This window comes from Convolutriloba macropyga, chromosome 13, assembly GCF_964194025.1.
Source record: "Convolutriloba macropyga chromosome 13, txConMacr16.3, whole genome shotgun sequence".
In the NCBI taxonomy this organism is placed as follows: Eukaryota; Metazoa; Xenacoelomorpha; order Acoela; family Convolutidae; genus Convolutriloba; species Convolutriloba macropyga.
Genome location: NC_134480.1, coordinates 20,495,654 through 20,519,107, shown reverse-complemented (window position 1 = coordinate 20,519,107; position 23,454 = coordinate 20,495,654). Strand labels below are relative to the sequence as shown.

At 33.9% G+C, this 23,454-nt stretch overlaps 1 protein-coding gene across 1 annotated transcript in view; it reads right to left on the bottom strand.

Moving 5' to 3' along the window:
* Positions 1–4,860: 4,860 nt before the first annotated feature.
* LOC142351652 (uncharacterized) overlaps positions 4,861–23,454 on the bottom strand; it is a 110,988-nt gene continuing 92,394 nt past the window's right edge. Inside the window, exons 4-5 of the mRNA XM_075403792.1 lie at positions 5,642–5,890; positions 4,861–4,997 (exon numbers count right to left, since the gene is read on the bottom strand). Of these exons, the coding sequence (XP_075259907.1) occupies positions 4,861–4,997; positions 5,642–5,890 (386 nt within the window). The remainder of the gene's footprint in view (positions 4,998–5,641; positions 5,891–23,454) is intronic.

Genomic DNA, 23,454 nt, shown 5'->3' with positions numbered 1-23,454 from the left:
TGGACATAGGCACTTTCCGTCTGGGACGGTCTGGACATAGGCACTTTCCGTCTGGGACGGTCTGGACATATCGACTTTCCGTCTGGGACCTCAACCTGGGATGTCTATAAACTGTTGCTAATAGCGTCACATACAAACATTTTTCATATTACAATTTAGATGATATTCCGTTTCTAAATTTTATGAGAATTTATTCTAATTTTATGACAGAGAAGATCGTTAAACAGATCAGCTGTTTTCCTTGCCAAGATGGAAAGGTAGGAAAGGCCGATTGTCTATGATCAAAAACACAAAAATCTCAATTAAAAGTTCAAAAAATTGTTCACAGCATGTTTCCAACTGTTTCTTAGAAAAAAACATACACTTGGGAACAATGAGTGAAAAACCTTCAATATGTTGGAAAAATTTAAAACGTAAACTTTGTGCTGAAAGACACAAAATTTTGAGTGGAAAGCATAACAGAGTGATCCATAATAGCCTTTTGCCAGCGACAATGCAAGTGATGAAAAATCATTCTCTTATTTTTAAGCGTGATAATGATCTTCTCATTAAAACAGAAAATGTTTGCGATTGCTTCCATATAGGAGCTACTATAATGGCTAGCTTATACTCCAGATATAAAAACTCGAAAATATTAAACGCCTAGTAACCCCATTTTATATAATTGATTTGACGTTCTTCAAAAAATCTTCAGGTAGCTTTTTGTAACTGGCTTTTTCGTAGAACAATGTATCAGCATTTAACGGTTATTACCCATTAGACAATTGGTTTACGAAAAAATGTTTAGCTTTTTTCTGAAAAGAGAAAAAAAACAAATAACTCCCTGTAACGTTTTGTGCTCCGAAAAATAGTGAACATTGTTTCGTTAAAGATAAAGCGTGAAATGATCGTAGGAATTACTGATATGACTAAAACAGTCTAATGTTGATCACATTATTGAATTTGAAAAATGAAATCATGAAAAATATAGAACATTATAATGTAATACTTCATCTGGATTACTTGTTTTGACAAATAGAACAGTTTCACTGCGAGCCCAATCTTCAGAAGAGCTAAACCTTTGTTCGCGAAAACTTCAGTATCATCTTTGAAGGAGTTTGCAAGGTTGCTTCCTGAACTCTTACCCTCGTTTTAAACTAAAACTTTCAATCATATCTTCTGAATAAATGTTTCTCAGATGAGCTCTTCATCCCCTGGGTCACCAATCATACAACTGTTTTTGATTTCGTACTAGATCATATATGATTTTTAGTAATCAGTCGAGGTCGTATATGGTTTTTGTGAATTCTTGATAGTCATAAAAGGATCATAAATGATTTTCTAGAAATAAAACAGGGATCATACAAAATTTTTCAAAGCTATGATTATTATTTTCTACAAAAGTTGAAAAAATTACTTGGAAATCATACAAGGTCATATATAATTTTTTTGGTTTCATACAAGGATTGTAAAAAGAAATCAAATATGGACAGCACGAAATCATATTTGATTCTTCTACGAAATCAACGAACTTCAACCCGCGTCAAGTTTTTGAGTAAAAACGCATTCAAATTCTGATGAGGAGCGTGTCAAATGATTTTGAAAACTATTTGAGTTGGAGCAGATTTGACATATTTTTGTGCCCATTTGATTTAAATGATTCTACGCATGTTCATCCATGGAAATGTATTGGCTCCAAACAAACAATTCTTTTCCTTTTGAGAATAAAATTATTCTAAAACTTCGAAATCAAATTTTCGTCATCCATCATGTTACAAATATTAAAAAGTTTGTAACCCAGTTTCTGACGCATGTTTTCAAACTAGAGTTGTAGTGTTTACACATTTTTGCCGCATGTTGTTACTAAGTTGCTGCTGATTTTTTGTCAACCTTCTGATTTTTAATTAAATACGAAACAACACATTCGAATGTAATTGTTATTGACGCTATCTATTTTGTTATTTTCTTATGAATGTTTGAATCAAAATTATGAAAACATAACAATCAAATTCTGAAATTTCATTTTAACATATGGGAATTAAATTTTTCAAAAATCAAGCTTAATAATTTCAAAGGTTCAAAGGTTTTCAAGGTTACAATGAAAACTCAATCAAGGTTTTTGGAGATTCGTCCTAATCTTAAAATTAAGAATGAAATTCCAAATTTTTTAGCTTTTTAGTTTGTAGTTTATATATTTTTAAAAGCATCGAACATCGTTCGATTGCATTTTTGCCCATTAGATCAGCTTTTAAAAAGAAACTAGAGTCGGAGTTTAGAGGCAAGAGGTGAGACGGCTGATTCGATTTTGCAATCAGATCTTAAACTATCAACATTCTGATTTCACAATTGCTGCTTTACATCGAAAGCTCTTGGAAATACAAATGGTTGCAAAAAGGTTACCTTGAAGTTCATTATAATACGTAGTGAATTTTTTTTTCAAAAATTTTAATTGAGCAATCCCAATAGATACCATTCTTTTTTATCAGTTTTTTATCAAAGGATTTTAATATTTTTTTCATCAAAGTTATGCTTCGTAGCGCACACTTTTGTCGTTTAGTAAGGAATCAACCATAATTTTACGCCAAAAGCTCAGCGAAAATCCTGCCGGCTTGGTTAGCCCGCAGAACTATATCAAAGCGCAGGTAGTATTTATTGGTTGGCGTTTTTGTTGGTATTCCCAAGTTTTCCCAATTTTTGTTGGTATTTTTCTCAATTTCTTTGAGGATTTTTTAGTGTGAAAAATGGTCGAGGGTATAGTGAAGGCTTGTACGTTGAAAGTTCAGAGAGCGATTGATGTTTTTATCATCAAAGCACACCTGAATTTAATTTCTACGTTTTCCGTATTCATTTAGTTATACACAGCCATCTGCCTCTTTTATCTGCTCTTTCATCTGTCTTTTATCAAATGGTTGCATTAAAAAATTGAACGTCCCTTGCAATGCATTTAATTGGGCCCTTAAGATCACGAATTATAAAAAATATTGCAATTTCTCATGAATAATTTAATGCACGTCTCTCTTCAGGGAAAAGACAATCAGAAAAAAACGAGACTTCTTAAATCGTTTCTCATTGGTCAGGTCAAACAGTGTCCACATATTTGGCAGACAGAAATTGCCACCTTGTAACTATGACATTATGTCACCTTTTGTGGACATATCTGACGTCCTAAATTGTTGGCAAATTACAAAATTCCGTCACATATAACGGCATTTAATGTAGGCAACGTTCACGAACGATGAAATTAATGTGCACAATTTTGATCATGATTTTAATTTTATGCTTTAGTCTGAATCGAAATATGGTTTAAAGTAGGTTTGGTAATTAGATAAATAAATCGACAACGTCTTGCTTTAGTTTATCAGTTCTGAGAGTGGATTTGGATTCTTTGACCAATTATGGACGGACAGACCAGTTGGAGGAACCTTTCAATACGGATTTTAATTGGATACACGTCTTGGAAGGATGTTAATTTGGATATCATAAAAAATTTTTTTAGCTGATTTGAGCTTTTGAGTATTTTACCAAAAATCGCTCAGTGCTGATTATCTTTGTTCCACTAAGTTATCCAATATCTTATTTACAACTAGTTCATTTTTGTGTCTGAAACATAATTATGTCGAAAATAAAATTTCTAACTTGGTCAACATCGGTTTGCTCAAAATCAAAGCGATTCATGACAAACGAGCATCAGCCATCAATCATTGAGCCAGCATATGCCTAATTTTTCAGTCAAACGTAACTGCCATCTGATTTTCTGTTTTTGGTCAACATTGAAACAGAAAGAAGGAAAGAATTGATAACTAGCGAGAGAACAGAGTGAAAATATGGGATACAATATGTTGATGATTCTATTATTCAGATCAGACAATCGAATCAATAGGTTGAGTGCTTTTCTCATAGGTGCCATGGTGAGATAGATGGGGGCTCTGAATGCAGAGATGGAAGCTGCCAATTGAGACAGCTTGAAGAGAGTTCCTTGCTGTTCTCTGTCCTCCACTCGGAAAAAGATTAGTGCATAGTGAACACTTGATCCGATTGTGAACAAGAGACAGTTCAACATCAGAGCAGTGTTGAGCAGGAAACAGGAAAAGTGTACCACGCTTTTTCAACTTTTTTTCGACATTAATTGAAATTTAATTTAAGATTTGTCGCAGTTTTTTATTCGTCATTTAAAATTCTGAAAATTTCTTGACTCACGTGATAAATTCAATCATCATGATTTCAGCGTTATTATATACCAGAGCACACGTTTCACTGAATTAAATGATTGCTTTAGGTTTCAAAGACGACGAACTGTAGTCTGTTCGATTAATTCACTCCCAGTATGTCATTAACAATTCCAGTTGGACCTGCTGAATAATGTAATGTTTAAAATTATGCCGCGTTCGATTGTGGTCTGTAAATTCTATGCTCCTACTACGCTTGTACCGGAGGGGGATTAACAGAAAGAATACAAAACTCTCATAAAATCATAAAAAATGTTATAAAACGTTGCTGATCAAAAATTTTTTTAGCTGATTTGAGCTTTTGAGTATTTTACAAAAAATTGCTCAGTACTGATTATCTTTGTTCCCTTAAGTTATCCAATATATTATTTACAACTAGTTCATTTTTGTGTCTGAAATAAAAATGTCGAAAAGAAAATTTCTAACTTGGTCAACATCGGCCGGTTCAAAAATAAAGCGTATATCATGACAAACGAGTATGGGCCATGAATGATTGAGCCAGCATATGCCTAATTTTATAGTCAAACGTAACTGCCATCTGATATTCTGGTTTTGGTCACCATTGAAACAGAAAGGAGGAAAAATTGATATTTAGCGAGAGACCAGGGTGAAAATATGGGATACAATATGTTTATGAGTTTATTATTCAGACCAGTCAGTTGAGTTTAATAGCCCGGTTGAGTGCTTTTCTCATGGGTGCCATGGTCAAGTAGATGGGGGCTCTGAATGCAGAGATGGAAGCTGCCAATTGAGACAGCTTGAAGAGAGTTCCTTGCTGTTCTCTGTCCTCCACTCGGAAAAAAAGCAGTCCATAGTGAACACTTGATCCAATTGTGAACAAGAGACAGTTCATCATCAGAGCAGTGTTAAGCAGGAAACAGGAAAAAGTTTACCACGCTTTTTCAACTTTTTTCGACATTAATTGAAAATTAAATTAGGATTTGTCGCAGTTTTTTTTATTCGTCACTTAAAATTCTGAAAATTCCTCGACTCACGTGATATATTCAATGATTATAATGTCAGCGTTATTATATATCAGAGCAAACGTTTCATTGAATTAAAGGATTGCCCTAAGTTTCAAGGAAGACTAACTATAATCTGTTCGATTAATACACTCCCAGTATGTCATTAATCCTTCCAGTTGGACATGCTGTATAGTGTATTGTTTAACAATATGCCGCGTTCGATTGTGGCCTGTAAAAACTATGCACTCACTACGCTGCGGGGAACTAAGTTTGTATTGTGGGGGGGGGGGGCAATAACAGAAAGAATACAAAAACGCTCATAAAAGCTTACAAAACATTGCTGATCAAAACTTTGTTCATATCTGATGAAAGTGTGGAGAACGCCAAATGTTATTATGATTGTCAACAAATCTGCTTTGTAACTTACCCTTCATTCTTAACAAGGTTCTTAGTTTAAAGCAAACAAATTACGTACAACTTTGTCGGATCGTTTCGTGCCGCCTTTCCTCAATCTTAGTCCAATTATGAAGACGATAGATAGTACACATGTTATTAACACGGCAATAAGTCCCACGAAAGTTGTGACCTTCACCAAAACAGGGGGATCACTTGCACACATAAAGATTTGGTTCACTTTGAAGAAGAGTCCACGTGGGATTCCAAGTGCCAGTAGAATAGTCCAGATGATTGCGAGGGCTTTCCAGGCAGCACTTGGAGTTCCTCAAAATGGAAAAAATTGCCGAATAACTGAAAATTTTATACTTTGACCCAAATAGTATAATCAATTAGTCAATGAAAACTGCACATTGTTTTCGAGCGACTCTTACCGTATTTATTAGCTTTTGATTCAAGTGAGATTACCAACACATACGGCACCAAAACGACAACTATGAACAACTAGCAATGAAGTGTTTCACCTTTTCCTCCGTTAAACCGTACTCTCCAGAACTGACAATTTACACCTTCATAATGATATAAGCATTTATATATATATATATATATATATATATATATATATATATATATATATATATATATATATATATTTATACATATACATGTGTATATGCAAACGTTACATCAAACAAAACAAACAAATTTATTAATAGATGCAAGACTGAATCAAATATCAGCTATAACCGAAACGGGTCTGAGAGTTGCCTTGTGGGAGATTTTTAAATCTGGCAGATTAATATTCTGAAGAATAAAATACCTTAGAAAACTTGATACCGCCTTAATCAGAGCCGTAACAAATTTCGTTAGTTTTCTAAGACACTTTATACCCGGGCTGAGGCGTACACCCGTATTCCACCGTTATTAAGCGAGAATAAGGGTGTAAAGTCAATTCCACTCTTAATTAGCAGGGATAAGAGTGTAATGGTGTAATTTTGAGAAAATTACACTTTTATGTACACTCTTTACACTCTTTAGTACACCCTTATTACACTTTTAAAAATACACTATAATTACACTCTTTATTCCACTCTTTATTACACTCTTGAGCGAATTGGGTGAAGAAAATGTAGAACTTAATGAAAAACTTTTGTTAATAGCATTTCGAAAAAGACAAGTTAGAAAGTCTATTTTAGCCCGTTTTGTTGCCCTGATACTGAAAGTGTTGAGATTGTGTAGAGATAAAAGCCAATAGTTTGATTTGTATACAGAATTTTAAAGAAATCTCCAATTAGGTGAAGAAAATGTAGAACTTCATTAAAAACGTTTGTTAAAAACTTTTTGAAAAAGACGAGTTGAGAAGTCTATATTAGCCCGTTTTGCTGCCCCGATAATAAACGTTTTGAAATTGTGGAGAAATAAAAGCCAAAAGTCTGATTTGTATACAGAATTTTAATGAAATCTCCAATTAGGTGAAGAAAATGTCGAACTTATTGTCAAACTTAATGTCGAACTTCATTAAAAACGTTTGTTAACAGCTTTTTGAAAAGGACGAGTTGAGAAGCCTATATTAGCCCGTTTTTTGCCGTGATAACGTATTCTATGAGTTTGTGTGGAATTAAATGCCAATATTTTACTTTACAATGTTTACAAAGTTTTAATGAACCGTCGAATTAGGTGAATAAAATGTCGAATTTCATGAAAAACCTCTGTTAATAACTTTTTGAAGAAGACGAATTAGAAAGTCTATGTTAGCCCATTTTGTTGTCGTGATAATGTACTTTATGAGTTTGCGTGGAAGTAAATGCCAATATTTTGATTTCTTCACAAAGTTTTAATGAATCGTCGAATTAGGTGAAGAAAATGTCGAACTTCGAACTTCATGAAAAACATTTGTTAATAACTTTTTGAAGAAGACGAGTTAGAAAGTCTATGTAGGCTCATTTTGTTGCCGTGATAGTGTACTTTCAATATATATATATATATGGATCTACTTTCGATTTAGTTTATTTGTATTTAAAATTTTCAAAAATTAGCGATTTACGGGCCAAAAATTGGGCTTTTTTGTGGTACTTTGACTAAATTTCCCACTTTTTTAAGACAAAACATACAAGTTTTTGGTATCATAGTAAACTAGAGATCCCGCTTCCAACGGCCATCTAATTATGTTTTTATAGCATTGCCAAACAAGAGAATGCGAGAGCAATGTAGAGACCGAAATCAGGGTCGATTTTCAGAAAATTTTCAAATTTTCAAAGTTGTTTAGTTTAATAACTTTTTTGATACAAATCGTTTTTGGAAGTATATTAGATCATTTTTTTGCTCATTTAGTTTTATTTACGAATATATAAGGGTTGAAAAGTTTCGATCTAATTTCATTGCCTAATTTTTCGATTTTCCAAACTTTGCTGAAAATAGGCAAATTTCAGCCAAAATGTAAATAATCGAGTTTTTATTCCTTTAGTTTTTTAATTTTCTTTAACGCCAAGTTGATGCCCCAGTTCATGCTGATTCCAAAACATATTCATTTTTTAAATTTCGTTCAGTAGTTTTCGAGATATAAGCCTTTTTCGGACGCATACCAGGCCCATAACCACCAACCCCCCCCCCCATCACCCACCCATCTGCAATTCTTATTTTAATGACTTATCGTTCGAATTAAGAGTTTCGAATGATCGCACTATATTCCCCAGCTAGAGTGCTTCTCGAATATATTACTTTTACTAATTCGTTAATTTACTTCATCTTTATAACTTCTTACCCAGATGACAGAGTGAAACTTTCTTTTACCGCGTCCATCTAGTCAAGTGACGTGCTTATTCGTGTGCTGTCACGTGAAGTGACAGCAGAGAGGGGCTCATTGACTGCCTCCCACTTCCCCGAGGTTAGCATGTAAAAAGATGAAGGTGAAATGAAATGGAAATTTCCGAAAGCTCACATAGCGAACGTCGAACGGCAAAGGAAGTAGAATGAGAAGATTGATGGATGGCGAACCCCCCCCCCCAGAACACGAGAGCACGTCCCCCAGAGCACGTTCCGCCCAGAGCACGTCCCCACAGAGCACGTTGCGATCTCACCCCTCCCCCCTTGTGACCCATACAAAAGTTATATCGTTGGAAAGCTCTCGTCAAGGCGAATTCGATAGGCTATTTGCCAGTACCCAATACGCGCTTACTACTATATCTGTAATATTAAACTATTGGTTGGAAGTTTCTAATGTGATGTATTAGTCGCTAAGTGTTTATCGTTTGTGTATCGTTTTTAGATATTGTTGTTGAAAACATGGACCGTAAACGAATCGGCAGACTTTATGCTTCCGCTAATGCACCTCCCAAAAAAACCCTCAAGCCGTTTTTCGCAGATGACCAAGTAAATGGCATTAAATTAGGATTCTATCCGTTTCACCAGGTACAATAGATTCGAATTTTAGGTTCGTGTTTGCGGGTGTTTCTACCTGCATCGCTATGTCCACTCAGCGGATTTTATCCGCTTCGCCCGGCTATGGCCTCTTCAACAATACGGGAAAGGTATTAAAACCTTCATTGCAACCGCTTAGGCTTTTTCCTGTGGGCCCAATTGAAACTGTTCCTCTTGAACTGCAAAATGAGATGTCCGATTTGTCTGTAAAGCGTGGCGAGCTTGAACAAGATGAAGTAGTACTGCTTGGCCCCATTCGTTTCGCAAATCACTCTTGTTCGTCTAATACGAAGTTTTTCTTAGGATACACAAGTTCTTTTCTCCCCCACAACAAGTGCGTGTTTGGTCAAGTAATAGACTCCATAGGGCTTGGTGAAGAAACAACTGTGAGTTACGGATCAAACTACTTCAAAGACGCTAGTCTTAAATGTAGGTGCCCACATAAGGAAAAGCACGTCCCGCTAAACCGAGAAAATTTAGAACCAACGACTCCTCGATACCAAAGTCCTGATGTCCCCACTCAGCTGACATTTTCGTCAAGTACCACAAGTGCAATCTTAGGATCTGGTGAGAGTAGTGCCAACTACACTGCAAGTCAGTCTAGCATTGGTACACCGACTGATTGTGAACTTTCGGCAAAAAGAAAGTTTAGAAATCAACAGAAAAGGCGGGTCAAAAGAAGAATCTTAGAAAGTTCGAGTCGCGAAATCAGAACCTTCATACACCAGATAGATGCCACTCGCTCTTCGGAAGTTGAAACTGAGGAAACAGATACACAAGTGAGTTCGCAATGTTCTGCTGACGATTACCTTGAAACCAAAGCCTCTTTTGAACCCAAACCTGAATTTGAACTCCCAATTGGAGAAGAATCTGAGGTGACCTCCAATGATTATGACAAAGATGATCTTGATGACAGTGATGGCACTGATGTGGCAGAAAGAAATTTTCAGTTTTCTTCGAATCCGTTAACTTGTAACTCGAATGAAACTGTTCATAATGCGTCAATGGGTTTATTTGCAGTTGCTGCTCGACTTTGTCTACCCGAAGAAGTTTTGTTTGATCTGCTGAAATGGCAAGAAATTATTCATCCCCGCGACAATGTGCCTACTCCCAATTTTATAAAAAGTCAAATTAAGAAATTAACGGACCTCTACGTAAAGGACACAGAAAAAAGTGCCAGCGGAGAAGTTATTTTTCTTAACTTTGCAGAAAAACTAAAGGAGTACATCAACGAAATTGTAGATTACGCTAACCCAGAAACCGAAACGGATCTCAAGCTAACAATTCTTTTCGATGACCAGACAATCAACGTGAAACTCATTTTAAACATAGATGGAGTTGAAGTTCGAAAGTCAAGTCATTGCTCAGCCTACCCTGTTGGGGTTGCCCTTGCTGATTTTCCGCCAAAATTAAGAGCTTCATTTGACAACGTCTTTCTTTGCTCATTTTGGTACGGAAAAGGAAAAGTTTTCTGGGACCCTATATTTGAACACTACAGATCTGAACTTGCAAAACCCCAGAACATTTTTTACAAAGGGAGATTATACGAAATCAGTTTTACAACAATTTTTCTCGTGGTAGACCTTGTGTGCAGGATGATGTTTTGAATATGAAAAAAATTCAAAGGTTATTACGTCTGCGATCTTTGTACCATGCGAGGGTTTCAAATATTTCCATGAACTCACTCTTATTCAAACAGTAAATCCTTCTCAAAGCGGAACCCTGCTGAGCATCATATTCTTGTTATGCAGGCTGAGAGCGGAAGTGTTGAGGAAAGTAAGTCGAGGAAAGAGAAAGACCCAGGGGTGGACACACTAGGCGTTAAAGGAAGTTCTAAACTGCATGACATCATCCCAAATCTTCCCTTGACGTGTCCAGTAGACACGATGCATCAGTGCCTTAATAGTGTGGCCAGTGACGTCATAAAATTATTTGTCGAGCAACTAAGTTTGACTGAACTAAGCGCAATTGACAATGCAACTTGCCAAGTAGTTCTTCCCAACGAGTTCAAAAGGTCAATTGGGTCTCTCAGTTCAATTGAACACTTCAAAGCAAATGCATTGAAAACTTTCTTGCTCTATTTTTCACCCTTAATTTTTCGAAAGTTTTCTGAGAGTTCTGCTGCACATAATAAGAACATGTAAAATCTCAACTACCTGGTGTTTTCACTGCAGTCAATGTACGAGAATACCTCAAATGCAAATTTATATGTACATATTCTGGAGGTTTTCTGCTATAACATGTCGTTTCGTTATCCTCTAAAGAAATTTGACTCAATCAACTTCCATTTGCTGCAACACCTGGCTCGGCAGTGCAAAACAATCGGCCCGTTATGGACTACTACAGCTACGATGTTTGAAAATGCCAACAATCATCTGATGAAAACTCTGACGGGAAGTGTCAATACCTGCAGTTTTGATCGATAGTCGATATATACGAAACCGACAACTTGAAAGCTTCGAAGTGAAAGACGACCATCTAAATGCTTATATTGAAAATCTGGGAAGAAAACAAACCAACTGGTATCACGAAGGATTTGTGCTTAGAAAGAAACATTTTTTTAATATGAAACCCAAGACAAGTTTCCCGAAGCCCGTTTGTTCTGTAGATATTGAGGGCGCTTTTATTTTGATAGTCAGAATTATACAAAATCAAACGCCAACCGTTTTTTCCTCATCGATGAGAACGGTGAAACCATAGTTGGCCAGATTTTGCTTTTCAAAGAGCAAGATTCGGAGTTGCAATGTTTTGTACAGCTGTACGAAATTGTTGCGATAATTGTAGTTGATCTGAGGTCAATGGAATTTGCCATGAGATTCAGACTCTTTTGAACCTCTCGCTTATCGTGTTGCAAAGTCAACTGATGTCCAGGCTTTCAAATTAGATGCAATTAAAAACAAGCTTATAAAGTTTGCTTTCCTAGGTGATTTATGTTTCATCAGCGTGTTAAAACACTTGAGCATGATTAGTACTGTTAGATTTTTCTTACTTGTTTTTAACTAGATGAAAATAAAAACAAGTTTGTAAAGTTTGCTTTCCTAGGTGATCTATATTTCATCAGCGTTTTGAAACACTTTGATTATTACGAATAAGTATTTTTAAAAATAAGTCTTTTTGATAGGGTCATAGAGTTCTCCAAATTGAACCAAACTTGGTATGGAGTATCCCCAGTGTATATAGAATCTAATGAAAAAGAATTTTGGTATTGCTAGCCTCTGGAAAAGGCAAGTGTAAAACACAAAGAATTTTTGCTAAAGCTTGTCTAGGAAAAAGTTAGTTGTTCATACGGAAATTTGCGAATTTCGCGATTAGCGAATTTTAAAAATAGGTCTTTTTTATCTTGTCAATAAGTTGTTCAAATCAAACAAAACTCGGTATGGAGTATCACCAGTGTATTGAGAGTGTAAAACAAAAAGAATTTTTGCTATAGTTTGCCTAGGAAAAAAGTTAGGTTTTCATACGGAAATTTGCTATTATTTCGAATAATTTTGCGATTATAATTTTAAAAATAGGTCTATTTCGTCGGGTCTAGGAGTTTTTCAAATCTAACCAAACTCGGTATGGAGTATCCCATGTATAAATAGAGTGTAAAACAGAAAGAATTTTTGCTATAGCTTGCCTAGGAAAAAGTTATTTTTTCATACAGAAATTTGCGAATTTCGCGATTAGCGTATTTTAAAAATAGGTCTTTTTATCGGGTCAAGAAAATGTTCAAATCAAACAAAACTCGGTATGGAGTATCACCAGTGTAATGAGGGTGTAAAACAAAAAGAGTTTTTGCTATAGCTTGCCTAGGAAAAAAGTTAGTTTTTCATACGGAAATTTGCTATTATTTCGAATAATTTTGCGATTATAATTTTAAAAATAGGCCTATTTCGTCGGGTCTAGGAGTTTTTCAAATCTAGCCAAACTCGGTATGGAGTATCCCATGTATAAATAGAGTGTAAAACAGAAAGAATTTTTGCTATAGCTTGCCTAGGAAAAAGTTATTTTTTCATACAGAAATTTGCGAATTTCGCGATTAGCGTATTTTAAAAATATGTCTTTTTATCGGGTCAAGAAAATATTCAAATCAAACAAAACACGGTATGGAGTATCACCAGTGTAATGAGTGTGTAAAACAAAAAGAGTTTTTGCAATAGCTTGTCTAGGTAAAAAGTTAGTTGTTGATACGGAATTTTGCGAATTTCGCGATTAGCGAAATTTAAAAATAGGTCTTTTTATCGGGTCAAGAAAATGTTCAAATCAAACAAAACTCGGTATGGAGTATCACCAGTGTATTGAGAGTGTAAAACAAAAAGAATTTTTGCTATAGTTTGCCTAGGAAAAAAGTTAGGTTTTCATACGGAAATTTGCTATTATTTCGAATAATTTTGCGATTATAATTTTAAAAATAGGTCTATTTCGTCGGGTCCAGGAGTTTTTCAAATCTAACCAAACTCGGTATGGAGTATCCCATGTATAAATAGAGTGTAAAACAGAAAGAATTTTTGCTATAGCTTGCCTAGGAAAAAGTTATTTTTTCATACGGAAATTTGCGAATTTCGCGATTAGCGTATTTTAAAAATAGGTCTTTTTATCGGGTCAAGAAAATGTTCAAATCAAACAAAACTCGGTATGGAGTATCACCAGTGCAATGAGGGTGTAAAACAAAAAGAGTTTTTGCTATAGCTTGCCTAGGAAAAAAGTTAGTTTTTCATACGCAAATTTGCGAATTTCGCGATTAGCGTATTTTAAAAATAGGTCTTTTTATCGGGTCAAGAAAATGTTCAAATCAAACAAAACTCGGTATGGAGTATCACCAGTGTAATGAGGGTGTAAAACAAAAAGAGTTTTTGCTATAGCTTGCCTAGGAAAAAAGTTAGTTTTTCATACGGAAATTTGCGAATTTCGCGATTAGCGTATTTTAAAAATAGGTCTTTTTATCGGGTCAAGAAAATATTCAAATCAAACAAAACACGGTATGGAGTATCACCAGTGTAATGAGGGTGTAAAACAAAAAGAGTTTTTGCTATAGTTTGCCTAGGAAAAAAGTTAGGTTTTCATACGGAAATTTGCTATTATTTCGAATAATTTTGCGATTATAATTTTAAAAATAGGTCTATTTCGTCGGGTCCAGGAGTTTTTCAAATCTAACCAAACTCGGTATGGAGTATCCCATGTATAAATAGAGTGTAAAACAGAAAGATTTTTTGCTACAGCTTGCCTAGGAAAAAGTTATTTTTTCATACGGAAATTTGCGAATTTCGCGATTAGCGTATTTTAAAAATAGGTCTTTTTATCGGGTCAAGAAAATGTTCAAATCAAACAAAACTCGGTATGGAGTACCACCAGTGTAATGAGGGTGTAAAACAAAAAGAGTTTTTGCTATAGCTTGCCTAGGAAAAAAGTTAGTTTTTCATACGGAAATTTGCGAATTTCGAGATTAGCGTATTTTAAAAATAGGTCTTTTTATCGGGTCAAGAAAATATTCAAATCAAACAAAACACGGCATGGAGTATCACCAGTGTAATGAGGGTGTAAAACAAAAAGAATTTTTGCTGTAGTTTGCCTAGGAAAAAAGTTAGGTTTTCATACGGAAATTTGCTATTATTTCGAATAATTTTGCGATTTTAATTTTAAAAATAGGTCTATTTCGTCGGGTCCAGGAGTTTTTCAAATCTAACCAAACTCGGTATGGAGTATCCCATGTATAAATAGAGTGTAAAACAGAAAGAATTTTTGCAATAGCTTGTCTAGGTAAAAAGTTAGTTGTTGATAAGGAATTTTGCGAATTTCGCGATTAGCGAATTTTAAAAATAGGTCTTTTTATCATGTCAAGAAAATGTTCAAATCAAACAAAACTCGGTATGGAGTATCACCAGTGTATTGAGAGTGTAAAACAAAAAGAATTTTTGCTATAGTTTGCCTAGGAAAAAAGTTAGGTTTTCATACGGAAATTTGCTATTATTTCGAATAATTTTGCGATTATAATTTTTAAAATAGGTCTATTTCGTCAGGTCCAGGAGTTTTTCAAATCTAACCAAACTCGGTATGGAGTATCCCTTGTATAAATAGAGTGTAAAACAGAAAGAATTTTTGCTATAGCTTGCCGAGGAAAAAGTTATTTTTTCATACGGAAATTTGCGAATTTCGCGATTAGCGTATTTTAAAAATAGGTCTTTTTATCGGGTCAAGAAAATGTTCAAATCAAACAAAACTCGGTATGGAGTATCTCCAGTGTAATGAGCGTGTAAAACAAAAAGAGTTTTTGCTATAGCTTGCCTAGGAAAAAAGTTAGTTTTTCATACGGAAATTTGCGAATTTCGCGATTAGCGTATTTTAAAAATAGGTCTTTTTATCGGGTCAAGAAAATATTCAAATCAAACAAAACACGGTATGGAGTATCACCAGTGTAATGAGGGTGTAAAACAAAAAGAGTTTTTGCAATAGCTTGTCTAGGTAAAAAGTTAGTTGTTGATACGGAATTTTGCGAATTTCGCGATTAGCGAATTTTAAAATTAGGTCTTTTTATCGGGTCAAGAAAATGTTCAAATCAAACAAAACTCGGTATGGAGTATCACCAGTGTATTGAGAGTGTAAAACAAAAATATTTTTTGCTATAGTTTGCCTAGGAAAAAAGTTAGGTTTTCATACGGAAATTTGCTATTATTTCGAATAATTTTGCGATTATAATTTTAAAAATAGGTCTATTTCGTCGGGTCCAGGAGTATTTCAAATCTAACCAAACTCGGTATGGAGTATCCCATGTATAAATAGAGTGTAAAACAGAAAGAATTTTTGCTCTAGCTTGCCTAGGAAAAAGTTATTTTTTCATACGGAAATTTGCGAATTTCGCGATTAGCGTATTTTAAAAATAGGTCTTTTTATCGGGTCAAGAAAATGTTCAAATCAAACAAAACTCGGTATGGAGTATCACCAGTGCAATGAGGGTGTAAAACAAAAAGAGTTTTTGCTATAGCTTGCCTAGGAAAAAAGTTAGTTTTTCATACGCAAATTTGCGAATTTCGCGATTAGCGTATTTTAAAAATAGGTCTTTTTATCGGGTCAAGAAAATGTTCAAATCAAACAAAACTCGGTATGGAGTATCACCAGTGTAATGAGGGTGTAAAACAAAAAGAGTTTTTGCTATAGCTTGCCTAGGAAAAAAGTTAGTTTTTCATACGGAAATTTGCGAATTTCGCGATTAGCGTATTTTAAAAATAGGACTTTTTATCGGGTCAAGAAAATATTCAAATCAAACAAAACACGGTATGGAGTATCACCAGTGTAATGAGGGTGTAAAACAAAAAGAGTTTTTGCTATAGTTTGCCTAGGAAAAAAGTTAGGTTTTCATACGGAAATTTGCTATTATTTCGAATAATTTTGCGATTATAATTTTAAAAATAGGTCTATTTCGTCGGGTCCAGGAGTTTTTCAAATCTAACCAAACTCGGTATGGAGTATCCCATGTATAAACAGAGTGTAAAACAGAAAGAATTTTTGCTACAGCTTGCCTAGGAAAAAGTTATTTTTTCATACGGAAATTTGCGAATTTCGCGATTAGCGTATTTTAAAAATAGGGCTTTTTATCGGGTCAAGAAAATGTTCAAATCAAACAAAACTCGGTATGGAGTACCACCAGTGTAATGAGGGTGTAAAACAAAAAGAGTTTTTGCTATAGCTTGCCTAGGAAAAAAGTTAGTTTTTCATACGGAAATTTGCGAATTTCGAGATTAGCGTATTTTAAAAATAGGTCTTTTTATCGGGTCAAGAAAATATTCAAATCAAACAAAACACGGTATGGAGTATCACCAGTGTAATGAGGGTGTAAAACAAAAAGAATTTTTGCTGTAGTTTGCCTAGGAAAAAAGTTAGGTTTTCATACGGAAATTTGCTATTATTTCGAATAATTTTGCGATTTTAATTTTAAAAATAGGTCTATTTCGTCGGGTCCAGGAGTTTTTCAAATCTAACCAAACTCGGTATGGAGTATCCCATGTATAAATAGAGTGTAAAACAGAAAGAATTTTTGCAATAGCTTGTCTAGGTAAAAAGTTAGTTGTTGATAAGGAATTTTGCGAATTTCGCGATTAGCGAATTTTAAAAATAGGTCTTTTTATCATGTCAAGAAAATGTTCAAATCAAACAAAACTCGGTATTGAGTATCACCAGTGTATTGAGAGTGTAAAACAAAAAGAATTTTTGCTATAGTTTGCCTAGGAAAAAAGTTAGGTTTTCATACGGAAATTTGCTATTATTTCGAATAATTTTGCGATTATAATTTTTAAAATAGGTCTATTTCGTCAGGTCCAGGAGTTTTTCAAATCTAACCAAACTCGGTATGGAGTATCCCTTGTATAAATAGAGTGTAAAACAGAAAGAATTTTTGCTATAGCTTGCCGAGGAAAAAGTTATTTTTTCATACGGAAATTTGCGAATTTCGCGATTAGCGTATTTTAAAAATAGGTCTTTTTATCGGGTCAAGAAAATATTCAAATCAAACAAAACACGGTATGGAGTATCACCAGTGTAATGAGGGTGTAAAACAAAAAGAGTTTTTGCAATAGCTTGTCTAGGTAAAAAGTTAGTTGTTGATACGGAATTTTGCGAATTTCGCGATTAGCGAATTTTAAAATTAGGTCTTTTTATCGGGTCAAGAAAATGTTCAAATCAAACAAAACTCGGTATGGAGTATCACCAGTGTATTGAGAGTGTAAAACAAAAATATTTTTTGCTATAGTTTGCCTAGGGAAAAAGTTAGGTTTTCATACGGAAATTTGCTATTATTTCGAATAATTTTGCGATTATAATTTTAAAAATAGGTCTATTTCGTCGGGTCCAGGAGTTTTTCAAATCTAACCAAACTCGGTATGGAGTATCCCATGTATAAGTAGAGTGTAAAACAAAAAGAATTTTTGCTGTAGTTTGCCTAGGAAAAAAGTTAGGTTTTCATACGGAAATTTGCTATTATTTCGAATAATTTTGCGATTTTAATTTTAAAAATAGGTCTATTTCGTCGGGTCCAGGAGTTTTTCAAATCTAACCAAACTCGGTATGGAGTATCCCATGTATAAATAGAGTGTAAAACAGAAAGAATTTTTGCAATAGCTTGTCTAGGTAAAAAGTTAGTTGTTGATAAGGAATTTTGCGAATTTCGCGATTAGCGAATTTTAAAAATAGGTCTTTTTATCATGTCAAGAAAATGTTCAAATCAAACAAAACTCGGTATGGAGTATCACCAGTGTATTGAGAGTGTAAAACAAAAAGAATTTTTGCTATAGTTTGCCTAGGAAAAAAGTTAGGTTTTCATACGGAAATTTGCTATTATTTCGAATAATTTTGCGATTATAATTTTTAAAATAGGTCTATTTCGTCAGGTCCAGGAGTTTTTCAAATCTAACCAAACTCGGTATGGAGTATCCCTTGTATAAATAGAGTGTAAAACAGAAAGAATTTTTGCTATAGCTTGCCGAGGAAAAAGTTATTTTTTCATACGGAAATTTGCGAATTTCGCGATTAGCGTATTTTAAAAATAGGTCTTTTTATCGGGTCAAGAAAATGTTCAAATCAAACAAAACTCGGTATGGAGTATCTCCAGTGTAATGAGCGTGTAAAACAAAAAGAGTTTTTGCTATAGCTTGCCTAGGAAAAAAGTTAGTTTTTCATACGGAAATTTGCGAATTTCGCGATTAGCGTATTTTAAAAATAGGTCTTTTTATCGGGTCAAGAAAATATTCAAATCAAACAAAACACGGTATGGAGTATCACCAGTGTAATGAGGGTGTAAAACAAAAAGAGTTTTTGCAATAGCTTGTCTAGGTAAAAAGTTAGTTGTTGATACGGAATTTTGCGAATTTCGCGATTAGCGAATTTTAAAATTAGGTCTTTTTATCGGGTCAAGAAAATGTTCAAATCAAACAAAACTCGGTATGGAGTATCACCAGTGTATTGAGAGTGTAAAACAAAAATATTTTTTGCTATAGTTTGCCTAGGAAAAAAGTTAGGTTTTCATACGGAAATTTGCTATTATTTCGAATAATTTTGCGATTATAATTTTAAAAATAGGTCTATTTCGTCGGGTCCAGGAGTATTTCAAATCTAACCAAACTCGGTATGGAGTATCCCATGTATAAATAGAGTGTAAAACAGAAAGAATTTTTGCTCTAGCTTGCCTAGGAAAAAGTTATTTTTTCATACGGAAATTTGCGAATTTCGCGATTAGCGTATTTTAAAAATAGGTCTTTTTATCGGGTCAAGAAAATGTTCAAATCAAACAAAACTCGGTATGGAGTATCACCAGTGCAATGAGGGTGTAAAACAAAAAGAGTTTTTGCTATAGCTTGCCTAGGAAAAAAGTTAGTTTTTCATACGCAAATTTGCGAATTTCGCGATTAGCGTATTTTAAAAATAGGTCTTTTTATCGGGTCAAGAAAATGTTCAAATCAAACAAAACTCGGTATGGAGTATCACCAGTGTAATGAGGGTGTAAAACAAAAAGAGTTTTTGCTATAGCTTGCCTAGGAAAAAAGTTAGTTTTTCATACGGAAATTTGCGAATTTCGCGATTAGCGTATTTTAAAAATAGGACTTTTTATCGGGTCAAGAAAATATTCAAATCAAACAAAACACGGTATGGAGTATCACCAGTGTAATGAGGGTGTAAAACAAAAAGAGTTTTTGCTATAGTTTGCCTAGGAAAAAAGTTAGGTTTTCATACGGAAATTTGCTATTATTTCGAATAATTTTGCGATTATAATTTTAAAAATAGGTCTATTTCGTCGGGTCCAGGAGTTTTTCAAATCTAACCAAACTCGGTATGGAGTATCCCATGTATAAACAGAGTGTAAAACAGAAAGAATTTTTGCTACAGCTTGCCTAGGAAAAAGTTATTTTTTCATACGGAAATTTGCGAATTTCGCGATTAGCGTATTTTAAAAATAGGGCTTTTTATCGGGTCAAGAAAATGTTCAAATCAAACAAAACTCGGTATGGAGTACCACCAGTGTAATGAGGGTGTAAAACAAAAAGAGTTTTTGCTATAGCTTGCCTAGGAAAAAAGTTAGTTTTTCATACGGAAATTTGCGAATTTCGAGATTAGCGTATTTTAAAAATAGGTCTTTTTATCGGGTCAAGAAAATATTCAAATCAAACAAAACACGGTATGGAGTATCACCAGTGTAATGAGGGTGTAAAACAAAAAGAATTTTTGCTGTAGTTTGCCTAGGAAAAAAGTTAGGTTTTCATACGGAAATTTGCTATTATTTCGAATAATTTTGCGATTTTAATTTTAAAAATAGGTCTATTTCGTCGGGTCCAGGAGTTTTTCAAATCTAACCAAACTCGGTATGGAGTATCCCATGTATAAATAGAGTGTAAAACAGAAAGAATTTTTGCAATAGCTTGTCTAGGTAAAAAGTTAGTTGTTGATAAGGAATTTTGCGAATTTCGCGATTAGCGAATTTTAAAAATAGGTCTTTTTATCATGTCAAGAAAATGTTCAAATCAAACAAAACTCGGTATTGAGTATCACCAGTGTATTGAGAGTGTAAAACAAAAAGAATTTTTGCTATAGTTTGCCTAGGAAAAAAGTTAGGTTTTCATACGGAAATTTGCTATTATTTCGAATAATTTTGCGATTATAATTTTTAAAATAGGTCTATTTCGTCAGGTCCAGGAGTTTTTCAAATCTAACCAAACTCGGTATGGAGTATCCCTTGTATAAATAGAGTGTAAAACAGAAAGAATTTTTGCTATAGCTTGCCGAGGAAAAAGTTATTTTTTCATACGGAAATTTGCGAATTTCGCGATTAGCGTATTTTAAAAATAGGTCTTTTTATCGGGTCAAGAAAATATTCAAATCAAACAAAACACGGTATGGAGTATCACCAGTGTAATGAGGGTGTAAAACAAAAAGAGTTTTTGCAATAGCTTGTCTAGGTAAAAAGTTAGTTGTTGATACGGAATTTTGCGAATTTCGCGATTAGCGAATTTTAAAATTAGGTCTTTTTATCGGGTCAAGAAAATGTTCAAATCAAACAAAACTCGGTATGGAGTATCACCAGTGTATTGAGAGTGTAAAACAAAAATATTTTTTGCTATAGTTTGCCTAGGGAAAAAGTTAGGTTTTCATACGGAAATTTGCTATTATTTCGAATAATTTTGCGATTATAATTTTAAAAATAGGTCTATTTCGTCGGGTCCAGGAGTTTTTCAAATCTAACCAAACTCGGTATGGAGTATCCCATGTATAAGTAGAGTGTAAAACAGAAAGAATTTTTGCTATAGCTTGCCTAGGAAAAAGTTATTTTTTCATACGGAAATTTGCGAATTTCGCGATTAGCGTATTTTAAAAATAGGTCTTTTTATCGGGTCAAGAAAATGTTCAAATCAAACAAAACTCGGTATGGAGTATCACCAGTGTAATGAGGGTGTAAAACAAAAAGAGTTTTTGCTATAGCTTGCTAGGAAAAAAGTTAGTTTTTCATACGGAAATTTGCGAATTTTGCGATTAGCGTATTTTAAAAATAGGTCTTTTTATCGGGTCAAGAAAATGTTCAAATCAAACAAAACACGGTATGGAGTATCACCAGTGTAATGAGGGTGTAAAACAAAAAGAGTTTTTGCAATAGCTTGTCTAGGTAAAAAGTTAGTTTTTGATACGGAATTTTGCGATTTTCGCGATTAGAGAATTTTAAAAATAGGTCTTTTTTATCTTGTCAATAAGTTGTTCAAATCAAACAAAACTCGGTATGGAGTATCACCAGTGTATTGAGAGTGTAAAACAAAAAGAATTTTTGCTATAGTTTGCCTAGGAAAAAAGTTAGGTTTTCATACGGAAATTTGCTATTATTTCGAATAATTTTGCGATTATAATTTTAAAAATAGGTCTATTTCGTCGGGTCTAGGAGTTTTTCAAATCTAACCAAACTCGGTATGGAGTATCCCATGTATAAATAGAGTGTAAAACAGAAAGAATTTTTGCTATAGCTTGCCTAGGAAAAAGTTATTTTTTCATACAGAAATTTGCGAATTTCGCGATTAGCGTATTTTAAAAATAGGTCTTTTTATCGGGTCAAGAAAATGTTCAAATCAAACAAAACTCGGTATGGAGTATCACCAGTGTAATGAGGGTGTAAAACAAAAAGAGTTTTTGCTATAGCTTGCCTAGGAAAAAGTTATTTTTTCATACGGAAATTTGCGAATTTCGCGATTAGCGTATTTTAAAAACAGGTCTTTTTATCGGGTCAAGAAAATGTTCAAATCAAACAAAACACGGTATGGAGTATCACCAGTGTAATGAGGGTGTAAAACAAAAAGAGTTTTTGCAATAGCTTGTCTAGGTAAAAAGTTAGCTGTTGATACGGAATTTTGCGAATTTCGCGATTTAGCGAATTTTAAAAATAGGTCTTTTTTATCTTGTCAATAAGTTGTTCAAATCAAACAAAACTCGGCATGGAGTATCAGCATTGTATTGAAAGTGTAAAACAAAAAGAGCTTTTGCTATAGTTTGCCTAGGAAAAAAGTTAGGTTTTCATACGGAAATTTGCTATTATTTCGAATAATTTTGCGATTGTAATTTTAAAAATTGGTCTATTTGGTCGGGTCCAGGAGTTTTTCAAATCTAACCAAACTCGGTATGGAGTATCCCATGTATAAATAGAGTATAAAACAGAAAGAATTTTTGCTATAGCTTGCCTAGGAAAAGTTATTTTTTCATTCGGAAATTTGCGAATTTCGCGATTAGCGTATTTTAAAAATAGGTCTTTTTTTCGGGTCAAGAAAATGTTCAAATCAAACAAAACTCGGTATGGAGTATCACCAGTGTAATGAGGGTGTAAAACAAAAAGAGTTTTTGCTATAGCTTGCCTAGGAAAAAAGTTGGGTTTTCATACGGAAATTTGCTATTAATTCGAATAATTTTGCGATTTTAATTTTAAAAATAGGTCTATTTCGTCGGGTCCAGGAGTTGTTCAAATCTAACCAAACTCGATATGGAGTATCCCATGTATACCTAGAGTGTAAATTAGAAAGAATTTTTGCTATAGCTTGCCTAGGCAAAAAGTTAGTTTTTCATACGGAAATTTGTTAATTTCGCGATTAGCGAATTTTAAAAATGGGTCTTTTTTATCGGGTCAAGAAGTTGTTCAAATCAAACAAAACTCGGTATGGATTATTACCAGTGTAATGAGAGTTTAAAACAAAAAGAATTTTTGCTATAGCTTGCCTTAGAAAAAAGTTGGCTTTTCATACGGAAACTTGCTATTATTTCGAATAAATTTGCGATTATAATTTTTAAAAATAGGTTTTTTTCATCGGATCAAGGAGTTGTCCAAATCAAACCAAATCCGGTATGGAGTATCCCTTGTGAAGTTAAAGCCTAGTACATAAGGAATAGGTTGTCTACGAAAAAAGCTATTCTTTGATACGGAAATTTGCCAATTTCGCGATTAGGGAATTTTAACTATAGTTGTTTTTGATTGGGCCAAGAAGTTG